Here is an 18,217-nt window from a genome sequence, read left to right on the forward strand (position 1 = left end):
GTGGTTGCTGTCTCAACCTGTCATGGAGGAGTGATGAAGATGGACTCTACTCCCCATCCGCTCCCCCACTTCATCAGTGAAAAAGCAAGAAGTAAATAACGTGTCAGACAGCCTTCCCTGTCCCTCTCCCCCAGTGCAGAAGCCCAAACCCAAGAGCAGTCACACAGCTTCTCTGCAGAAACAGAGGCACTGGAGGCTGGCTGCCCCACCAGAAAGGAGACCAGGGCTGGGAGATGTGAGAGGGACTTGTTCAGCTCTGAGAATCATTCTTAAAAACAAATACTGGAAGACGTAGCAGTAAAGCAGGGGGCCACTCCAGCTGGAATTGTCAGCTAGAGACCTCCCAGCACCACTTACTCAAGAGGGGAAAAAGTAGCTAGCAGGGCACTAATGACTATTTTCCATGTAATTTTAAATCTAGTTCCGTTTCTTTTTCTTTTTTTTTTTCCTTTCCACTCACTGGGTTTCTAATCCTGGTAATCTTTCTCTACGGCTCCTGTGCGTGTGTGTAAGTGTGTGTGTGGCAGAGGCAGTGGGGGCCAGGCGCTTAGACACATTTGGCAAAGCCAACAGAGTCATTATCACGGTCAAAGACGGTGTAGTAGGGACCGATGAAGACATCTCCCAGGATCCAGAGTGGGCCCCCAGGGGGTGGGACGTCCAGGCCTGAAAAGCCGCTCAAGCAGATGGTCTCTCCTTGTACAGAAACCTAGAGAGAAGAGTGAGAGCTTCAGTCTGAGGAGGTCTTCCCTTTCCCTCAACGTCGCAGGCTCAGCAATAACACCCGCCAATGCCGTCTGCGCTTCAGCTTCTCTCAGCCTGAGACCCACAGCTTGCAAAAGTAACTCCCAACCCGCCAATCCCACATCTCCAAACCCAGCTGCCCCTCACAGAGTCCTTACCCAGCAAAGCATCCAGTAAAGCCACACATGCCCATAAAACCTCACAGCCCAACTCTGAATTAGAGCCGTTGTTGAAATTCTGCGCAAGATGGTCCTTGCAAGTTGACTCTGATGGCTTAAATGCCAGGCTGGTGGCCTCTGCTATCACGAGGCTGGCCTCATGGCACCAGAATGCAGCAGAAAAGGGCAAAATGTTTGTAGAAAGTGATGCAACAGCCTGCCTGCCCTTTCTCTCTCATTCTGCTATCCCTTGTAAGCATCATGCAGAGGGTCTTGTTCCTGCAGGACTTTGGTGAGATTGCCTGGATCCATCAGCCAGTGCCACCACCTCATCACCCTGACCTTTCAGACTTTTTCCCAAGTGCCAGCTCCAGCCTTGCTTCTGCTGCTCTTACATTTTGGATTTCATGGTTGAAGTTTGAGTGGAGAAGGCAAAAGTTAGGCCTTGGGGGAGAAGCGTAGGGCTGGCAAAAGCTGCCTGGACGCACCTTGAAGACATACTGCTCTCCGGTGAGCTGGTAGGGCTTCCCTCCTAGTGTTAGTGTGACGACAGGCAGAGATGACACCTTATCGCAGGGGATCACGTACTGAAACAGAAACAGTAAAGGCTTTACACGGCAGCTCTCATGCCCTCGGGAAAGGGCATGGTCTTCCCCGGCCACAGCCACATCTTTGCTGGGGTTTTCCTTAAGAACTGCTCAGCTCAGGGTGCAGAAGAGGCTTGAGCTGGGGTAAGCAAGTAGGCTGCTCCCTTCTCAGGGCTGCAAGCTGAGGAGACTGAGGGTTTTAAGTATAGGGATGGAGCCAAAGGATGCTGGGTTCAGCTTTTGGCTCTGCCGAGCCCCAGGGCACAGCACCTGATACAGCAGGGCTGAGGTCTTTGCCACAGGATGGGGAGATGTGGCTCAAAACAGCCTAGAGGCACAGCCAGGGACTCACAGTGTGATGAATGGACAAAACTGTTTTAATTAACTCTGGTGAGTCTTGGGGAGGGAGGCAGGTTTTTGCTGCAGCATGGGGGTCTCCCCACACTCCAGAAAAGTCCTACAAGTGCTGATGACTCTGTGATTTGGGAGGGGTTTCAGAGCAGAGCATCCTTCCTAGAGGGTCCTTATAATCCCTGTTCCTCCACAGTTTCAGGGAGGAGAGATGACCTTGTGAGATTAGCTAAAATGGTTAAAAGCTTGGCAGGGAAGGGTAGTCATTTGCATTAAATATATTTCTATTAAATTGCCTCTGGACTCACATTAACGTGAATGCTTGGCCTCAGCTGCAACTTGCACCCCTTCTCCTCTGCCTCCCGGAGATGGGTGGCAGAGATAACCCAAAGCCTCCCAAAGTTCATGGGGCTGTGCCCTCTACCAAGAGCATGAGCAGGGTGTCAAATGCTACCCAGGTTCAAAAGACAGAGGGGTCCCTGCTATGCCAGGGGCTTTTCCAGGAGCACAGGCTGGGAACAGAGAGCAGAGGGAGCAGTAGACCAGGGTCTCTAGAAGCATCTGGGTGCAAAGCAGGGCATCAGCACAGGTGTCACAACGGCCATGTACTCCTGTATTCTCAGCCTGGCCTCACCTGGCCTTTGATGAGTGGTTTTGCACCGATGGCTGTCTGCAGCTCCTTCACTTCCTTGGTAGGGCCGGTGATGAGCGAGGTTCCTGTGTCCACGATGGCCTCACAGCCCCCTTTGCACAGAGTCAGCCCATTGGCAACGTCCACCCTGGGGAGACATGCCCAGAGAGAAGGCCTTAGAGGCCTCCCAGCAAAGGCTGTGGGGAGCAGCAGGCAAAGAATTGAAGATGCTGAGCCTGGGCAGTATGTAGGCATGCGAGGGAGGGCTGCGACAAGCACCCAGGAAGGAGAGGTGCTCAGAAATCCTGATGCAGCACCAACTTAGTGCACAGACCCCCTGGCTCCCCGCAGGGCCCTCGCCTGCTCCTGACTGAGCGGGTGCGTTGGTGTGTTACTGCATTTCTGCAGGCAGCCTGGACTGCTGCCTGCGCACCCTGCCTGCTAAACGCTGTGACTAATGGGCACGTGAGCAAGCTAAGGGCGATGCATTAGGGACTCGTATGACCTGTGCTACTGCAAAAAGCAAAGGGTTAAAAGGGTGGTGTGATGGCTGAGGGGGTCATGGGCAAGGGAAGGGTTCATGTACATTGAAGAAGCAAGACAGGAGCTGCTTGGCTTCCCCACCTGCATCACGTTTCACAGCAGTGCGGACAGATAAAGCCTTCCAGCCAAGGGTCTGCCACGCTTTGCCAACATGGCAGGGCTGGGGGAAGATGAGAACTAAAACCCTGCGCTGAGGAGGTACATGATCCCCAAGGAAAGGACACACTCTGATCACAGGCCGCTTTTAAGTTCCCATCACATGGGAGAGCTCAGAATAGACCGCAGGGCTGGTGGCCGGCAGCTCAGCCCGCTCTCCTCCCCTCTGCCTCCAACAATGCATGCTGATTGCCGCGCCATGCCCTTCAGTCAAGGGCTGGCTTCCTGGGGCCTCATCCTGCTCCTCCGGAGCTCTGTGCAAGTGAGCCACACCAGCTCAGGCCTCACTGAGAGCTGAGCAAAGCCGGGGTTTAATCCGTGAGGCTTGCTCTGCCTGCAAGGAAGACACACTGGTGTTTCTCCCCGCTTCGCAAGAGTGCAGCAGGCGTTTTCAAGGGCCAAGATGTAAACAAGAGGAAAGGATTTTAAAGAACATCTCCTGCTGTTTTCTGCCTCTCCTCCCCTGCCAGCAACAAATGACCCAACCTTAGGGTGGGATTTTAATCTGCTTTTTTTTTGGTGTGGATGTGTTACAGGGATAGAGATGATTCCTTTTCAGGGAGGGTCTCAGCCCAGTCCCAGGTGTGAGCTGTCTACCACACATGTAGTTGGGTGGACGGGGGACTTACGCGTCCATGTGAACCTGCCAGTAGGCCTTGCGTGTGACATTGACCCAGCTGAAGTCACCACTGTAATACTTGGGGTCGGTCCCTCCCAGGAGCAGCTCGCCGCCGGGCTGAGCAGTGGGGTCTCTGGAAAAAAAACCACCCAAAACCGTGAACATCAGGGGCAGGGTGAGAACAACCCCCTCTGCGTGCCCTCAAAACACACACCAGGGTGCTTGGGGGTGAAGCACGGCATTAACAGCACTGGAGACAGACAACTTACGTTGTGCTATAATACGTCAATATACGGATAGATACTGTGAAATAGGCTGGGGTGGGGAAATGGAAATATTTTGGCCGAGCTGAAGCATCCTGCAGCTTTTTGCCTCATGCTTTTGCACGGACACCTGGAGAAACTCGCTGCAGAGAAGGGGGACAGCAAAGGGGAACTGAGCACTGGTACAGCGATCCCTGAATAATCAGCTTGTAACAAACACCCGTGCAGGGTTGGACATGGCTGATGCAGTGTTAGGTTATCTGCACCCGACTCTGTGCCAGCCAGCAGCCTCGGAGCTGAATCCTCAAGGTTACTGTCAGATAAAAGCTTGCTGCTGAGCAGATGGGAAGAAATGTGGTGATGGGGGAGGGCTGGCGCTTGAGCGGCCAGCAGCAGCCCTCTCTGCCCTCCTCACTCTCAGTGTGCTACGTTTTGGGCTGAAGTAGTTGAGAGTCCCACCCTGCGGTGCCAGGAGGGTGATGGGGTGTCCTGGGGGAAGCAGCAGTGGTTGGCAAGGGGTTGGGAGCCATGCAGGAGGATTTCCAAGGGGGTGAGGGAGTGTTAGCCCCATCATTAGTCATGACTGGTGGGGGGCATGCTTGCCTGGGAGGTGACATGGTCGTGGCCATGTGGCTCATGGATTTTGGCAACAAATTGGCGCTGTGTTTACCCCCCTATCGTGGACTGCACTAGCAGCGTGCAATCTCATGATCACAACAATGTTTATTTTTATTTCTCTTTCCCCTGGAAACATCCTTTGTCTCTTCATCAGCTAAGAAATCTGGTAGCAGATCTACCCAGCTTTTTATCAGCGAAATGGCTGCATTTCTACTTCCCTTCTTCTTACTTCAAAGCAGTAAACGGAAGAGATTTTGGCCCGACTGCTCCAGCAAGGAGACCTTGCTGAGACCTCCTCAGGGGTGCTGGCCAGGGACTAAACTGGCACAACAGCAAAGAGGTGCCACTGGGAGGCATAGAGAAATACCTGGCTGGGCTTGTCTTCACAAGGAAAGGTGCACCACCAAACCCAACACTACCTGTTCAGGTAGAAGGAGAAGATGTTTTTCTCAATCAGCTTCTGTTGCATGATGTTATCGAAGAAAGGGGTGACCTTGTCTACAGAGATTCTTGGGAATGCCATGCCCAGGATGCCGTCGAATTTGGCAGCGATGAATGTGATGCCTGGCTGCTTCACCGCCTCCCCGAAGATCTGGTTCTTGATTTTCAAGTTACCGAGCTGAGGGGAGATAGGGAGGGAAGCGAAAAGCAGATTGTAAAGAAAACTGACTCAGGGGACCAGGACGGAAACGGGATCTTGCTGAATGCAGGCTGTAGCATGTCCCTCAATGCGCTGCCACACTCCTGCCTGCTTTCACCCTTGCGTTTGTAGGCAGCTGCAGAAACCAGATACCCTGGTACCACCCTCCTCAGGGGAAGCGTGACAGGCCACACTAGCCACACAGTGGCACCTCCTGCATCCCTGCAAAGCCCAGTACACCCCTAAAGGGAGGAGCTCCCCTTTGCTCTTTGCTCACCTCACTCAACACTTTCAGCCTTTTGATGGGTCCTGGCACTTGGCCATGCCATTTTGCAGCTCCTCCTCTTTGCACAGAGGGCCCTATATCACTTTGTCCCCCCTACATCCCTTTCCCTATGGCCTGCTTCATCCTTTCCTCCCACCCTGAAAAGCTCTTGTGCTGCACCTTTAATCCTCTTCCCCACTCTGGACGTCTGAGTCATCTCTGTGTCCTGCCTTCTCGGGTGCTGCACCCATCTCTCGTTGGGAGCACAAATCCCTCTCACCTCTGCCAACGACCCCTGCAATCTCCCCTACATAAGAAACATCCCCAGAGTATTCTTGCATCTCCCAGAAGAGCCACCAGCCTGCAGAGACCTCCTGTGGGAGGGGGAGAAGACCCAGCCAGGAAAGTGAGGTTGAGCCCGAAGCACAAAAATAGCAAGCGGAGTACTGTGAATGCAAAGGTCACCTCTCTTGCCAGCAACAAGAAGGACTGGCGTTCCCCACTGGAAAGCTGAAACACCCCACAAGGGCAGTTCCCTGGAAAGAAGGAGATTGCAGAAAATACAATATCTCTGCTGATGGGGAGTAGGACGTGTCTGCTGGCTCCTGGCTCTAGCAGTTCATGAGGTTTCCGAGCTTCTGGCTGACCATGGTCAATTTTAGCATCCGTGCTAGGATGATTTCAGCCTCTCAGCCTCCAGCTAGCAGCCCTGTAGTGAACTGGGCTGGACTGAAAAGCTGGCCTCTCCTACCTGATGGCAGATAACGATCCCTGTAAATTACTAATATCCCCCCAGGGTTAGACAGTGCAAGGCTGGGATGGGCAGTGTTGGCTTTAATGGTATCAGAGGCTTGCGCTAGGAAAGGGCAATCGAGCCTTGCAAAAGCTAAAAGCCACAGGGCAGGATGTGGGGTGAAACAGCTCGCAGCAACGCATCCGCTCGCCGGCGCGTGGCAAGCACTCCAGTTGTATGCCACAGGTTTACAAAAGCCACCCCTCCACCACTTGGCACAGCTGGTCCTGCAGAAGCTCTGAAAGTTCAATAGGACTTCCACTTGAAAAAAAAAAAAAAAAGCAGTGGACTGATATAACTGAGCACCAAGTTTGTTAGAATATTGCCCTGGTTGCACATCCCAAGAGGGAGGGAGATATCTGCCCAGTGGTAGAGTCTCAGCAGGCCCTGCCCACGCTTGGTCCTCAGCAGGACTGAAACACAAGAGCATCTTTAGCAGAGCACTGGCGCCAGGTGACAGATCCTTCATGTTTGTCCCTGGGCTGGCTTTTGCCCAGACGTGGAACAACCGAAAATCATTATCAGTGGATGGCTGCATGGTGGCCACCCTCCAGCACTTTGCAGGCAGGTGTCAGCACCCCGCAGCTTGCCTGGCCTCCTTGTTAGAGGCCTCAGCTGAGTGGACAAGCACCGGATGGCGAAGGCAGCCTAGAGGCAAGGGCCTCCGTGGCATGGTTTGGCACTGGGGCTCGGGCTCCCCTCTGCAAAGGCACAGGGGAGAGGTGAGGAGGGAGGTGTCCTGTGCTGCAGCCCTGAGAGAGACCTTGCATCCCATGGCCAGCGATGCTTCCTCTGCTGTCCTTGAAGGACATCCTAAGGTCAGGCTGCAATAAAGGGCTGAGATGCCGGAGCAGCAGAGGGCTGGCTGAACCCACTGCTCTTCAGAGGGCAAGCACCACTGAGGAGCGTGGTGCTATTGAGGCATAATTCCTCCACAGAAGGAGAGAGGATGTTTCATGTGAGCTCGTCACCTTTTCCAAAAAAAATTCAGGGCTGAGGGACTCTGGACCACCTGCCAACCAGTGCCTTTCAGTTAGATGTCAGTGCTACCACAGGCTGCTGTGGCTGCTTCCACCCATCAGGATGGCTGGAGCTGAGTGTCACCCTGAAGGCTGTTTCAGTGTCTGTATTTCCAGACTACACCCAACTGAGAGCTTGCCTATGGGACGTTGTGCATCAGAAGAAGCATCATGGTGTCCAAGCAGAAGGTCCCAGACCCTCTGAGTCGCCTTGCTCCAGCGTACTGCAAGCGTGACACTGCTCAGGCTCTATGCAAGAGGTTTCTCTTGCTTCTACTGAGACAGAAACCAAATGCTACAAGCTGTGCTGGCTGCCAAGAACCATCCCCACTTCCCAAACAAGCTCAGGCACAAAATCCTCCTCTGAGCCACCGGGAAGTGGAGAGCTAATTAGCAAGCAGGCATTAGGGTGATAATTACAAACAAAAAAAACCACACACACAAAAAAAGAAAAAGCTGCAGTTTTCCTTCTGACTCACTTCAGCCCCTGCATTAAGCTGGAAAGCGCCTAAAACAGCCCACACTTTCACAGGACAATAAAGTTCACTGTTTGCCTCGCTGCCCTCCTCCATTACTGGGATGAACACAGATGCCTCCACCTGTTCTGTCTGTATTTTGCAAACCTAATGTAAGAGAACCCATTAATGCTACATCTGTGGTGCCTTCATTTAGCAAGAGCTGCGGGAAGGCTCGGATGGGCGGCTTTTTTGTGTGGCGGGGTGTTTCTAAGTGAACTAAGGGATGCAGGAAATAAATGGCATGAAACAAAACTGAAACGGTCCCGAAGCTTGGCGGGCTGCAGAAGGCAGAGAATAAAACCAGAGGTGCAAAGCTGCTGGCAGTCCCTGCAGCTCTCCCCCACAGCCTTGTCTGCCCTGATTTTCAGGGTTCACCAAACCCATCAAAAGCCCTCTCCCACAAAGAGGGTCCTTCACCCAGCCTGAGCTGCTGGCATATTTGGATGCAGTGCAGAGGCTGGTGCTTCCAGGCTACCCTGAAATTTTCCTGCTGTAAGGACAGGCTAAAGAGTGCTCGTTGCATAAGCCACCCACTTGGGCTCCTCTTGGATATTTTTCTTTTGAACCCAATGAAATTGGTAAGCCAATACTTTTCAGCTGAACCTAACACGGAAACCCCCAAATCCCTGGATTTATGTGCTTATTCCAAACTTTTGCTTTGTCTCCCCCCCGCAAAGCAAACATATGCTCTTATCCCTGCCAGGAGACCAAGTAATCTGGGAGCACGTGCGCCACAGACGTTTGGCAGCTGGCAAACTCTCACAAGCGTCTGCACCCAGGAGGCAGTCGTGAAAGGCACTCGCCCTTCACAAAGAAAGCTCAGCCTTTGCTTGCTGAAAAGGAAATGATGGGGAACAACCACCAGCAGCCTGGCTACCCCAAGCTGGGCCCTGAACGCTGCTCTGGAACCCCCTCCCTTGGTGTTACACAGCCTTTGCAAATATAAACACCAGTTCCTGACACCAGACCGGAATGGGGCAGTGAAGAGCCCATTTCTGGTCAGCATTTAGGCATCCCATCATCATGTGGACATCCTCTGCCACATGGATATTGGCCATGAACAAGCTGGGCACCACCAGCAGCCTGTGCGGTGGTGCTGGCATGCTCTTGGGCTTGGAAATTTCCGGGGTCAGGAGGAAGAGGGTTGGAGAGATGGACAGAAACCATGTCTGCAGGGCACCACGTGTGCAGTCTACACTCTTAGCCTGCTGACCTGCTGATTAATATGTTCCCCCTTCTCTGCCTGCCTTGGTCATCATCACCTCCTCAATCATCATCACCACCTGGTTTCAAAGCACTTGGAAACAAGGCACTAAAGCATGCTCTATAGGAGTAGGATACTCAATAAGGGAGACCCGTTGAAATCAAACAGCTTCAAGCGCTCTGTCCAAAGCAGGCTGGGGCAGCTCACGGCATGGGCAGTTCTTACTCACTGTGACGGTGTCCTGGCTGAGGTACCCAGAGAGGCTCCCTGTCCCATAGTGGATGGCAAACTCAGTGCCGTTCTCCACATAGGTGCTGGATTTAGAGGCATCGTACTTGTGGTGCAGCACTGCAGCCGGGAAGAAGAACACAAGGGGACATAGAACATTAGTGGTCCTTGATACCTAGGGCTCCCGGATACCTAGCCCCACGCCACCCAGCTCATCTACACAAATGGACACTCAACGATGTGAAGGTGGGCCTGAACCCAGCATTTGCAAAGCCCAGACTACTTAACAAAGCATTGCCAACGTCTGGGGAATTAGGTGGGCAGATCCAATTTGGCTGTTAAATCGGATTTGGCCACTGGGTATTAAAAGCCTAGAGGCTATGTGGCTGGTGTATCAGGGTGTGTTAGGACAGCAGAGCAAAATGTCCCCCCCATGCCAGGGAGAACCAAGGTTGCTTTAAATATAGCCTTCTCTGGGCATGAGCATTTGCACTTTATGGATTTATCTGTTTCTTTTACTAAGACTAGCTGGAATTTGTTTTATATGGTCATTGTTTTTTGTGTGGAGAGGGCTCAAAATATTCTTTTATTTGCAGAGGAGAAGGGCTTTCCCCTACTCTAAGCTGCTTTTCCCCTTGGAAGGGCTGGGAACTGTTAAGATATCCCTGGTTTTATGGCTGGGCAGATTCCTCCTCCGCAGATTCCTCCTGAGTCATGAGTTGGGCAGTTGCGTGTAGTGAGCTCGGCAGCCCGGCTCCACGGCTGCTCACTGAGCAGAGCAGACAGCGGCTGAGCACAAACCAGCCAAGCCCTGCAGAAACCAGCACGCTATACAGGGACTTCCCCAGCTGGGCTGTCTGGATCCCAGTCTGGCATGAGGTTAGGCTTGTTGCATACTCATAAAACGAGCCCTTTGGTCCCAGCACCTCCCGCACCACTGCCTTGAGAAACAAGCTCTCTGCTACACATCAGGAACCTCCAAGACAGACCAGGTCTGGCCTTATCACCCTGCTGAATCTCCTGAATCTCATTTCACATATGCAAAAAGAAGGCCTGTCTCTGGGCACTGCAGGGCCGTACAAAAAGTCCAAATTTCCTCCCTACCCGCAACGAGCACTGTGGGCTGCCTTTCACAGTTGCACTTGTTGGCTCCACAGGTTTCTCTGCTCCGCTTAAGCAGCACAGCCAGTGGCTTTTAAATGGCATTTTGCCATAGCCGGGTTTGACATCTTCAACTGTGGAGGTTTATTGCATAGGAGTGCCACAGAGCAAAAACACTTGTAGTCCCTAAGACATTCTCGTCTCATTGTGCCTACCTGGCTCTTGTTAATTATAAACCCATAAACATGCACGCACATGCTCCATGCGGCAATAAACCAGAAACTAGGACAGTTTGTATCAGATCTGGCAAGAGGCTGATTTTTTTTCACCAGCCTTGCGCAATGGGGTAACAGCAGCACTGGTCTATAATTTGGGGAGAAACATCATAACCTGTGATGCTGCTCCCCGGCTGCAGGGCTGAGGCTGTTAGGGAAGGTTTGAAGCTGTGTGTGGGCGACGCAGAGGGGAAAAAACAGAAAGGGAGTAATGAAGGCTGGATGAGGGAAGCTGGGATCCTATTTCCAGCTCTGACCCTGAAGAGCCCATCAGCCTCTGGCAAGCCCTTTCATGCTGCTGCCTCAGTTTCTCCTCTTGCAATGCCAAGACCTGCGTTTTGCAGGTATGGAGAAGCTGTTGAGCCATGGCAGGCACCAGTGACACTTACAGCAGGCAATGTCCAGCAGGTGACAGTGCACAGATGGCACCCAGAGGTTGGAGGAGCCAGTGTCGAAGACAACCGTGAACTTCTGTGGTGGGGTCCCGATGCCAATCTCACCATAATACTGGGCCTGCAAAGGAGGAGAATGGAGCCATGAGTAGAAGCAGCCAGCTAAAAGCACGGATTAAAGACCAAATAATCCTCTAGGATTGAAAAAGGGACCAGCTTCTTATCTAGACACTGCCCTCCTCTTGGTTTTGGCAGTGATGGGATCACAGCCCTTGTTCCCTGGAAGGGAGGCTCCTCTTCAGTATTCACACCTCATTACATCAGGTGTGAAAAGGATAAATCGGGGAGAAGTGGGATGGGTGCTTGTGGGGGAGGACTTTTGGGCCAGGGAGACAGGGCAGAGAGAAGAGAGAAGAGGGAAGGTCTGCAGGCCAGCATGGGGTTCTCTACAGGGAAGAAAAAAAAGATGGGAGGAAGCTAAGCAAAACACCTGCGTTACTGAAAAGCTGAAACTGGCTGGGAAGCTGCTTTGCTGTCAGGTTTGCAGACAACTGTGGGCTGCAGTGAGCAGCAGCGAGTGGAGGTACAGCTGCTGGGCCTTTTGGTGTGGGCTGGCAAGCCCCTGGGGTGGGGAGGAATAAAATGCTCAGTTGTGGGCATTGGAAGACTTTGGAGGAGCTGGAGGGAGAAAAAGGCATCAGCAGCACCGCCAGAGAGGGATTTGGGGCTGCGGGGTGAGAGTTTGGGAGAAGTCCCTGTAGCACAGGTATCTGGTGGATACTCCTCTGCCCTGTGAGTGCATGTCTGCTGGAACTGGAAGAAACCTGGGTGGCTGAGACGTTTGCAGGGCACACCCCTATCCAGAGGGGAGAGGATGAATGGGGAATGCTTAGCAGGTCCCGGACGTATCTATGTTTCCCCAGCCCTCCCAAAGGGGCAGAGAGCCATGTCAAGCTTGGCGAGCAGCTGCATCAGGGCCCTGGAGAGAAGGCTGCTAGCAAGGGAAGTCAGCCTGTGGCCTTTCCAACCCTCTCTCCTCCCCTTGTACTTAATTAAGGGGGGGGAGAAAACAGGATTATCAAAGCTGCTCACCTTCTGTGTGCTTAGTTTGCAGGGGTTGCTCGCTGAGTGATTAATAATCCATTGCAATTAGCCATAATGGGAAGGCAGCACTTGCTTCCAGTGAATCAAGTAATTCTTGCTGGGGCTTGAAAATTAACCCCCAGTGCAGGGGCCCCGTACATCACATACACAAGCCCGTGAGGGGTCCCAGGGCTGGTGGGGACCGTGCAGGGCGGTCTAGGGGAGGTTGTGCCTTTCACCCCAACGGCTCCTCCAGCAGCAAGAGCATTTTCGGCCGGGCTGGGAGGGACCTAGCAGTCCCTTATCTCCCACCGCAGGTTGGGCTGGTCTCCCTGTGACAAGGGAGCAGTGTCTTTCCTTGAGTGGTGGCCCGAGCTGCGGTCGCAAGAGACAACGCCGTGGCGCAACTGCTAGCACCCTGGCTTTCAACACCTCCGATTAAAACACCGGTGGCCCTTCCCAGCACAGCCCTCGCAGGATGGTGCTGGCTGGGTGACAAGAGCCCCCGGGGAAGGGGCGCAGGAGAGAATATCCTGAATTAATGCCCAAATATCAGGCACCAGCTTTATTCTGCCAATCAGTGCTCACATCCAACCACCCCAAGAGCTGCAAGGGTACCCGGTGGGGAACCCAGAAATAGGAAACCCCACACGTGTCTGGCAGGGCAAGGGCAAGGGCAAACCTCATGTCCTTTATCTGGCTTCTCCTTTTATTGCTGCTTCCCCATGAAGGTCCCTTTGCTCCCCAAGCTGCCAAGAAGGTGGTGGAGGTACAGGGTGGCTTTTCCCAAGGCTGTGCAGAAGATGAAGGATAGCGAGAGGAAGGGTCCTGCATCCCCAGTCCCATAGCAAGCTGGTGCCCAGTCCGAGCCCTCTCTCCCTTGCCCCATGCTTGCTCTTTTATGCCCTAATGACCCATAGAATGGAGCATGATTTTTATGCCCCTCTCTTGCACAAAGTGGAGGCCAAATTGGCCAGAAGATGCTAGGAAGGACCACAGGCAAGCAGGCCCCTATTTACAATTGTTAATTAGTGACAAAGGGGAATGGAAATAGGTCACAGAAGCTGCAAAGCTCCCGCTTGGGTGGCAGTGGGTTGTTTATTATTACTATTAGTATTTTTAGTTTAGCAATGATGGGAAGCAACTTTGGGCAACCACCCACCAAGCTATGGGGATGCATGAGTCTCTCCTACAGGACCAACATCTCTCCCTCTTTCACCTTCCCGGCTGTGGTGGGATGGCAAGGTTGGTGTGTCCCATCCCACCTCCCCAGGATGGGTACCCCCAGAAGCGACGCTGCCCGGCCAGCATGGCGCTGGGGTCCACTACAGTGGGGGGTGGTCAGCAGGAGTGGGGTTACTCACATCCATGTAGTTTTTCAGGATCTCTGGAGTGGGCTCGGCCAGGTCAGCGAAGCCCAGCTTGAACTTGAGGAACTGGGTGAGGGCATTCACGTCCGGGATCTCGCTGCCTACCTCATTCAGGACCCGCCGCATGGAGGGGAACTTGGTCAGGGGGATCCTGCAAGGGGAGGGCAAACACCCACCTGTTAATGGGGGTGTGTGTGGGGGTCCCCCTGGGGAGAGGGGCGGCGCGGCTCCACCCAAACCAGGGTACCCGCCAGCGCAGGGTGGGCGAGGTTTGGGCTGCGGCCAGCACCCCGTGCCGGATGCCCCTTGGTCGGTGCTCTTCCCAAAGCTGGGGAATGCCGGGGGGAAGGGCGGCAGGTGGCCCCCAAAGGTCACCGGGAATAGGGGAAGCCAGGGTGAGACCCCACCATGGGCAGGGTATCGGCCCTGAACCCCCATCTGGGGGGGGTGTCGCAGCCCGTCTCCCCTCTGCTGTAGTGGGGGGTGGAGCAGCACGGGGGGGGGTGCCTGCGAGAGGAGCCCAGCAGCCACCATTTCACCAGCACCTGGGGTGCACGTCCCACATCCGTCTCCCCCCCCCCCCCCCCCATGCGGGGGGCTCAGCCAGACCCCAAGGGACCCCCAGGCACGGCTCACCTGATGAGGGCCGTGCAGGGCCCTGCCAGGGCGAGCAGCAGGAGGAGGCCGCGGGGGCCCATGGCGGCGATGGCGGTCGTGGCTGGGGAGTGACAGAGGCCGGAGGGTCCCGCTGCTGGGAGGCCGCACCGCCGCGCCCGGCCGCCTTCCCTGTTTTTGTAGGAGCTGCGGCCCCTCTCCAGGGATTTTTCGAGTCAGCTGACGGTCTAAAATTGCAACCGGCGGCGTCACGTGAGGGCGGGCCGGGGCGGGGGCACCCGCGTGGGGTGCGGGGCTGGGGGTGCCGCCTCACGCCCCCCCAATTCCCCAGGCCTGACCCCCGGCACCTTGGCCCATGACTCAGCCTCCGGGAAAAGGGGAATAAACACCATTAAATAAATCACGAGGTGCCTGGCCGGCCGCGCGTGCTTGCTTTTGTTGCATCTTTAACTTCCTTTTTGTTGCCTTTTTTTTTTGTTGTTTTTTTTTGTTCTTTCCAGGTTTTCTGGCTTTTCTCTCTTTCCTGGGGAGGTAGGGGGGGACACCCCCCAGCCAGCAGCCCCCCGAAACCCTGCTGTATGCAGCCCCCCCCCCCCCCCCCCCCCCGCCCAGCATGGTGAGGACTCAGCCTGCCGGAAGCCCATGGCTGCTCACGGACCTCGGCCACCCACCCGCTGTCACCAGCTGGGCCCACGGGCATGTCTGCAGCCCCTGGCCAGGGGGGTCGTGGCAGCCCCCCAGGCTCATGCTTCTCCCTGGCCCAGTTTGGGAGGACTCATCCCTCTGGGCTGCTTTTTTTTTTTTTTTTTTTGGGGGGGGGGAGATGGGTATAACCCAGACTATAGCTTGTTTGGGAGGCGCTGGGGGGGTGCCAGGCCAGAATGTGCTCCCCCTCGAAATGCCACCGTGGCGGTACCGGGCCACCTACAGCTGTTGAGGATGATGCTGGTGCTGGGCAGAGCCTGGGGGGACACTGGCCACCAGCAGACCCTGAGGTTCCCCCCACTGCAAGATGCAGGGCCGAGCATTGGGGAGCGCTGGGACGGGCTCATTGCCACCCCGGGTGTCATGGCAGGGCTCAGAGGTGCCACCCTACCGGTTTGGAAGGCCGTGGATGAAGCTAATCTCTTCCCCGCTCACCCTGTCCAAGCTCTTACAGCCATGAGGCCAGCTGAAAAAAAAATATAAATAAAATCGGATTTAGAGATGCTTTCTGTTCCAAGTCCTGAGGGCTAGGAGTGTTGTTTTCTGCTCCTGCTTGTGCCCAGCCTTGGGGACAGGAGAGCAGTGGCCTGTGGGACAAGCTGGGCATTGCTGGGGTGGGGGGCCCCTGGCTTTTTGGCAAGGTCCATGTCACTCGCCCGCCTCCTTCGTCTTCATGCAACTTCTGGAGAATTGCTGGGTCATGTTGCTGGCACCTTGCTCCCACCATCTCCTCCCTGCTCTCCCTCTCTCAGCCTCTTCCATCCTCCCACGGCTTCATGCAGCATCCCGCTGCCCCGGGTCTGTGCCCGTCACCCCCCAATTGCGGTCCGTGCTGAGTGTTTTTAGGGAGTACTTCTGCCTTGGGCTGCGTCTTGTCCCTCTGGCTGTCCAAATTGCCATGCCTCAGTCGAGCTGGGGGTATTGGGGTACGTGCCTCCTCTTTGTGGGACACGGCACCCACTGGGATGAGGTTTTGTGGAGCAGTGGCTGGAGGCATCGGCTCAGCCCGCCAGGTCCCGTTATTTCAGCCAGCCCCCGCTTCCCTCCTGCCCCGCGGGCGCGTGGTCAAGGCGAGTGCCACTGACCCTGAGTCAGCAAAACCCGGCGCCCTCCCGGCCCCGCGGCAGTGCGTGACTCAGCAAAACTCTGCGCAGCTCTTTTCAGGCAAGGGGCCAAGGCGTGGTGGGTCCCCAGCAGTTGTAGCCCAACCCTGAAGGCATCACTGTTGCTGTGGGCTCCGGCTCGGGGGTATCCTGAGTGCTCACGGGTGGGAGCAGGTCAGACTAACACACTAACCCAACCGTGGTCCCACCAAGCAAACCCAAGGGCTCTAGACCCCCTTGCAAATATGCTTTGCAGACAAAAGGGATAGTCCTGACGCCAGGGCCGGGGCTCCTCTACAGCCTTTTAGGCTCTTCCGGAGCCCATGATGGAGCCCCTTCCTCCCTTCTCTTTGAAGTGGTTGGGAAACCACACCCAGCCGGGCAATGCACACCTGGCCCCGGGGCTGGGGCACCTATGGCAGCTCCTCCACGAGCGTTTCCAGTCCAGCCAGTCTCTCCCAGCATCCTGTGGCTACAGAGCGGGCTCTGGGGTGCAGGGATGGGCTGGTGGCTATGCTAGCCCTGTACCATCACGCACTGAAGAGCAAAGTCTGTCAGCAGGGTCAAGCAGTCCAGACCCAGTCTGTGTCTGTTTCTTTAATTCCAAGGGATTAAGGGCAATCTTTGCTGTTAGCAAAGCTGTTATGAACGAGCCTTTGCTTGGTCTTCGTGATAGCAGGGCTTGTGTCTGCATCCGGAGCTGCTCTCGTACCAGGGCTAGAGGGTCACTGCTTTTAAACACGCTTCTCAAAGTGACTTAACGTGTCTGTCGCACCGGTGAGCCCAGACACTTCCCAATGGTTCACTGGGAAAAAGGGAGGATGGGGCTGTGTCAGGGAATGTTATGATACTGATCCTCTCCTGGGTGCTCGCAGGATGGGAAGGGACCAGGGGGCTTATCCCCAGAGTGTTTAATTCGTCTCCAGCCCTTCGCACTGGTGGTTTCGGAGCTGACGCCCCGTGCCTGCGCACCAGGGGACTGGTGGCCCCAGCAAGGAGCCAGGATTTCTGCGTGCGGGCTCCCTCAGCACCAATGTGGGATGTTTGCCCTGATGACAAGCCCTTGAGAAGCACAGAGGAGATGTTTAACCAGGAGCTGGGACCATGTCTGGGACCGTGAGAGTTGCACCGTGCCGTCTTCAAAAGACAGACTGGCATGAGCCTGGGCTCAGGGATTTTTACACATTTTTCCCTGTTTGCGGCACAAGACCCGGAGTGCCATGGCTGAGGCACTTGGAGCAGGCAGAGCTGTGCGAGAGACGGCCGAAGGACCTGTCCCTCCTCGCTCCTGTTTTCAGCACGGTGGATGAACCCCTTTCCTTGCTGGTCCACCTCCCCGGCCCCCCGCATCCCCCCAGCTCCAGGGGGTGAGGCGGAGCACCGTCCCCAGCGGCCACGGCCGTGGGTGTGCAGTGACACGCCCCTGGGAGCGGGCCACGCTTTTGCAACCTCGATCCCTGCTGGAGAGGATTCCCAAGGGGGGGGGGGGGGTGTCGAATGACTCAGCCCCGGCAGCTCCCGCGGGGAGGTGCACCCCAGCCCCGGGAGATTGGGGTCCCCTCCGTGGGTGACACCGGGGTGTGCCACCTGCCTTTTGCCGTGCGGAGGGGGACCTGACGCCACTTTGTTTCAAACACTTTATTTTCGGAGGGAGGGATGTTCTTGCAGGTCCCCCGCCCACAGTCTGGCAGGACTCTGGCAGGGGTGCTAGGGCAGCTTCTTCCTCCTTACATTTGGCTGTGCATTTGCCTTGCCCTTTCCTCCACGTTTTTCAATTTATTTACCACAGCGGGAGCCAATGCCCCAAACTGCAATGACCTAAAGGGCAAGGAAAGCTTCAGTTCAGAAACACCGATTATTTTTTGACCAAGAGGTGTTAAATGCAAAGCTGTGGGTGGGATTTTTAGGGGGTGATTGTCACCTTCAACATCAGAAAAATGCATTCCCGATTTTGCAGCTCATTGCTAAAGGATAAAAGAAAACTATTCCTCAGTCTGAGCTGAGCAGAGCCTACAGGTGCACAAGCCCGGGCACGTCTGGTTGCAAACACCCTGACTCCGACTCAAGGTCCTGGTGCTGGCGTGAAGCTGCTGGATGCAGCTAATTAGCAGAGCCTGATTCACCGGCCCCGAGCCCCCGAGCAAAGCGGTGGTAACTTTTTCCCGGCGCGGTGCCAGGACCTCGCCCACTCCCAACTCCGTTTCCTAAACTGACGTACAGTTTGCAAGGCGAGGGT

At 55.1% G+C, this 18,217-nt stretch overlaps 1 protein-coding gene across 1 annotated transcript; it reads right to left on the minus strand.

Annotated features, from left to right (window-relative positions):
• Positions 1 to 221: 221 nt before the first annotated feature.
• On the minus strand, positions 222 to 15,390 carry CTSD (cathepsin D). The gene is made up of 9 exons (XM_082000394.1): positions 14,195 to 15,390; positions 13,553 to 13,709; positions 11,103 to 11,226; positions 9,339 to 9,457; positions 5,090 to 5,289; positions 3,800 to 3,922; positions 2,475 to 2,619; positions 1,391 to 1,489; positions 222 to 709 (listed from the first exon to the last, which is right to left on the minus strand). Exons 1-9 carry the CDS (start codon positions 14,254 to 14,256, stop codon positions 548 to 550), a joined length of 1,191 nt encoding a protein of 396 aa, XP_081856520.1. The 5' UTR covers positions 14,257 to 15,390; the 3' UTR covers positions 222 to 547.
• Positions 15,391 to 18,217: the final 2,827 nt, after the last annotated feature.

This window comes from Phaethon aethereus (assembly GCF_964289735.1).
Source record: "Phaethon aethereus genome assembly, chromosome: 5".
NCBI classification, from domain to species: Eukaryota; Metazoa; Chordata; class Aves; order Phaethontiformes; family Phaethontidae; genus Phaethon; species Phaethon aethereus.

What these genes read in the sequence shown, in the direction of transcription:
- CTSD (XM_082000394.1), bottom strand. Translation starts at nt 14,256, where the DNA reads ATGGGCCCCCGCGGCCTCCTCCTGCTGCTCGCCCTGGCAGGGCCCTGC. An exon ending in TTCTCCTTCTACCTGAACAG is followed by an intron (nt 3,923 to 5,089) that starts GTAGTGTTGGGT and finishes TTTTTTTTCCAG; the next exon opens with AGACCCCACTGCTCAGCCCG. An exon ending in AACCACTCATCAAAGGCCAG is followed by an intron (nt 1,490 to 2,474) that starts GTGAGGCCAGGC and finishes TTTCTGTTTCAG; the next exon opens with TACGTGATCCCCTGCGATAA.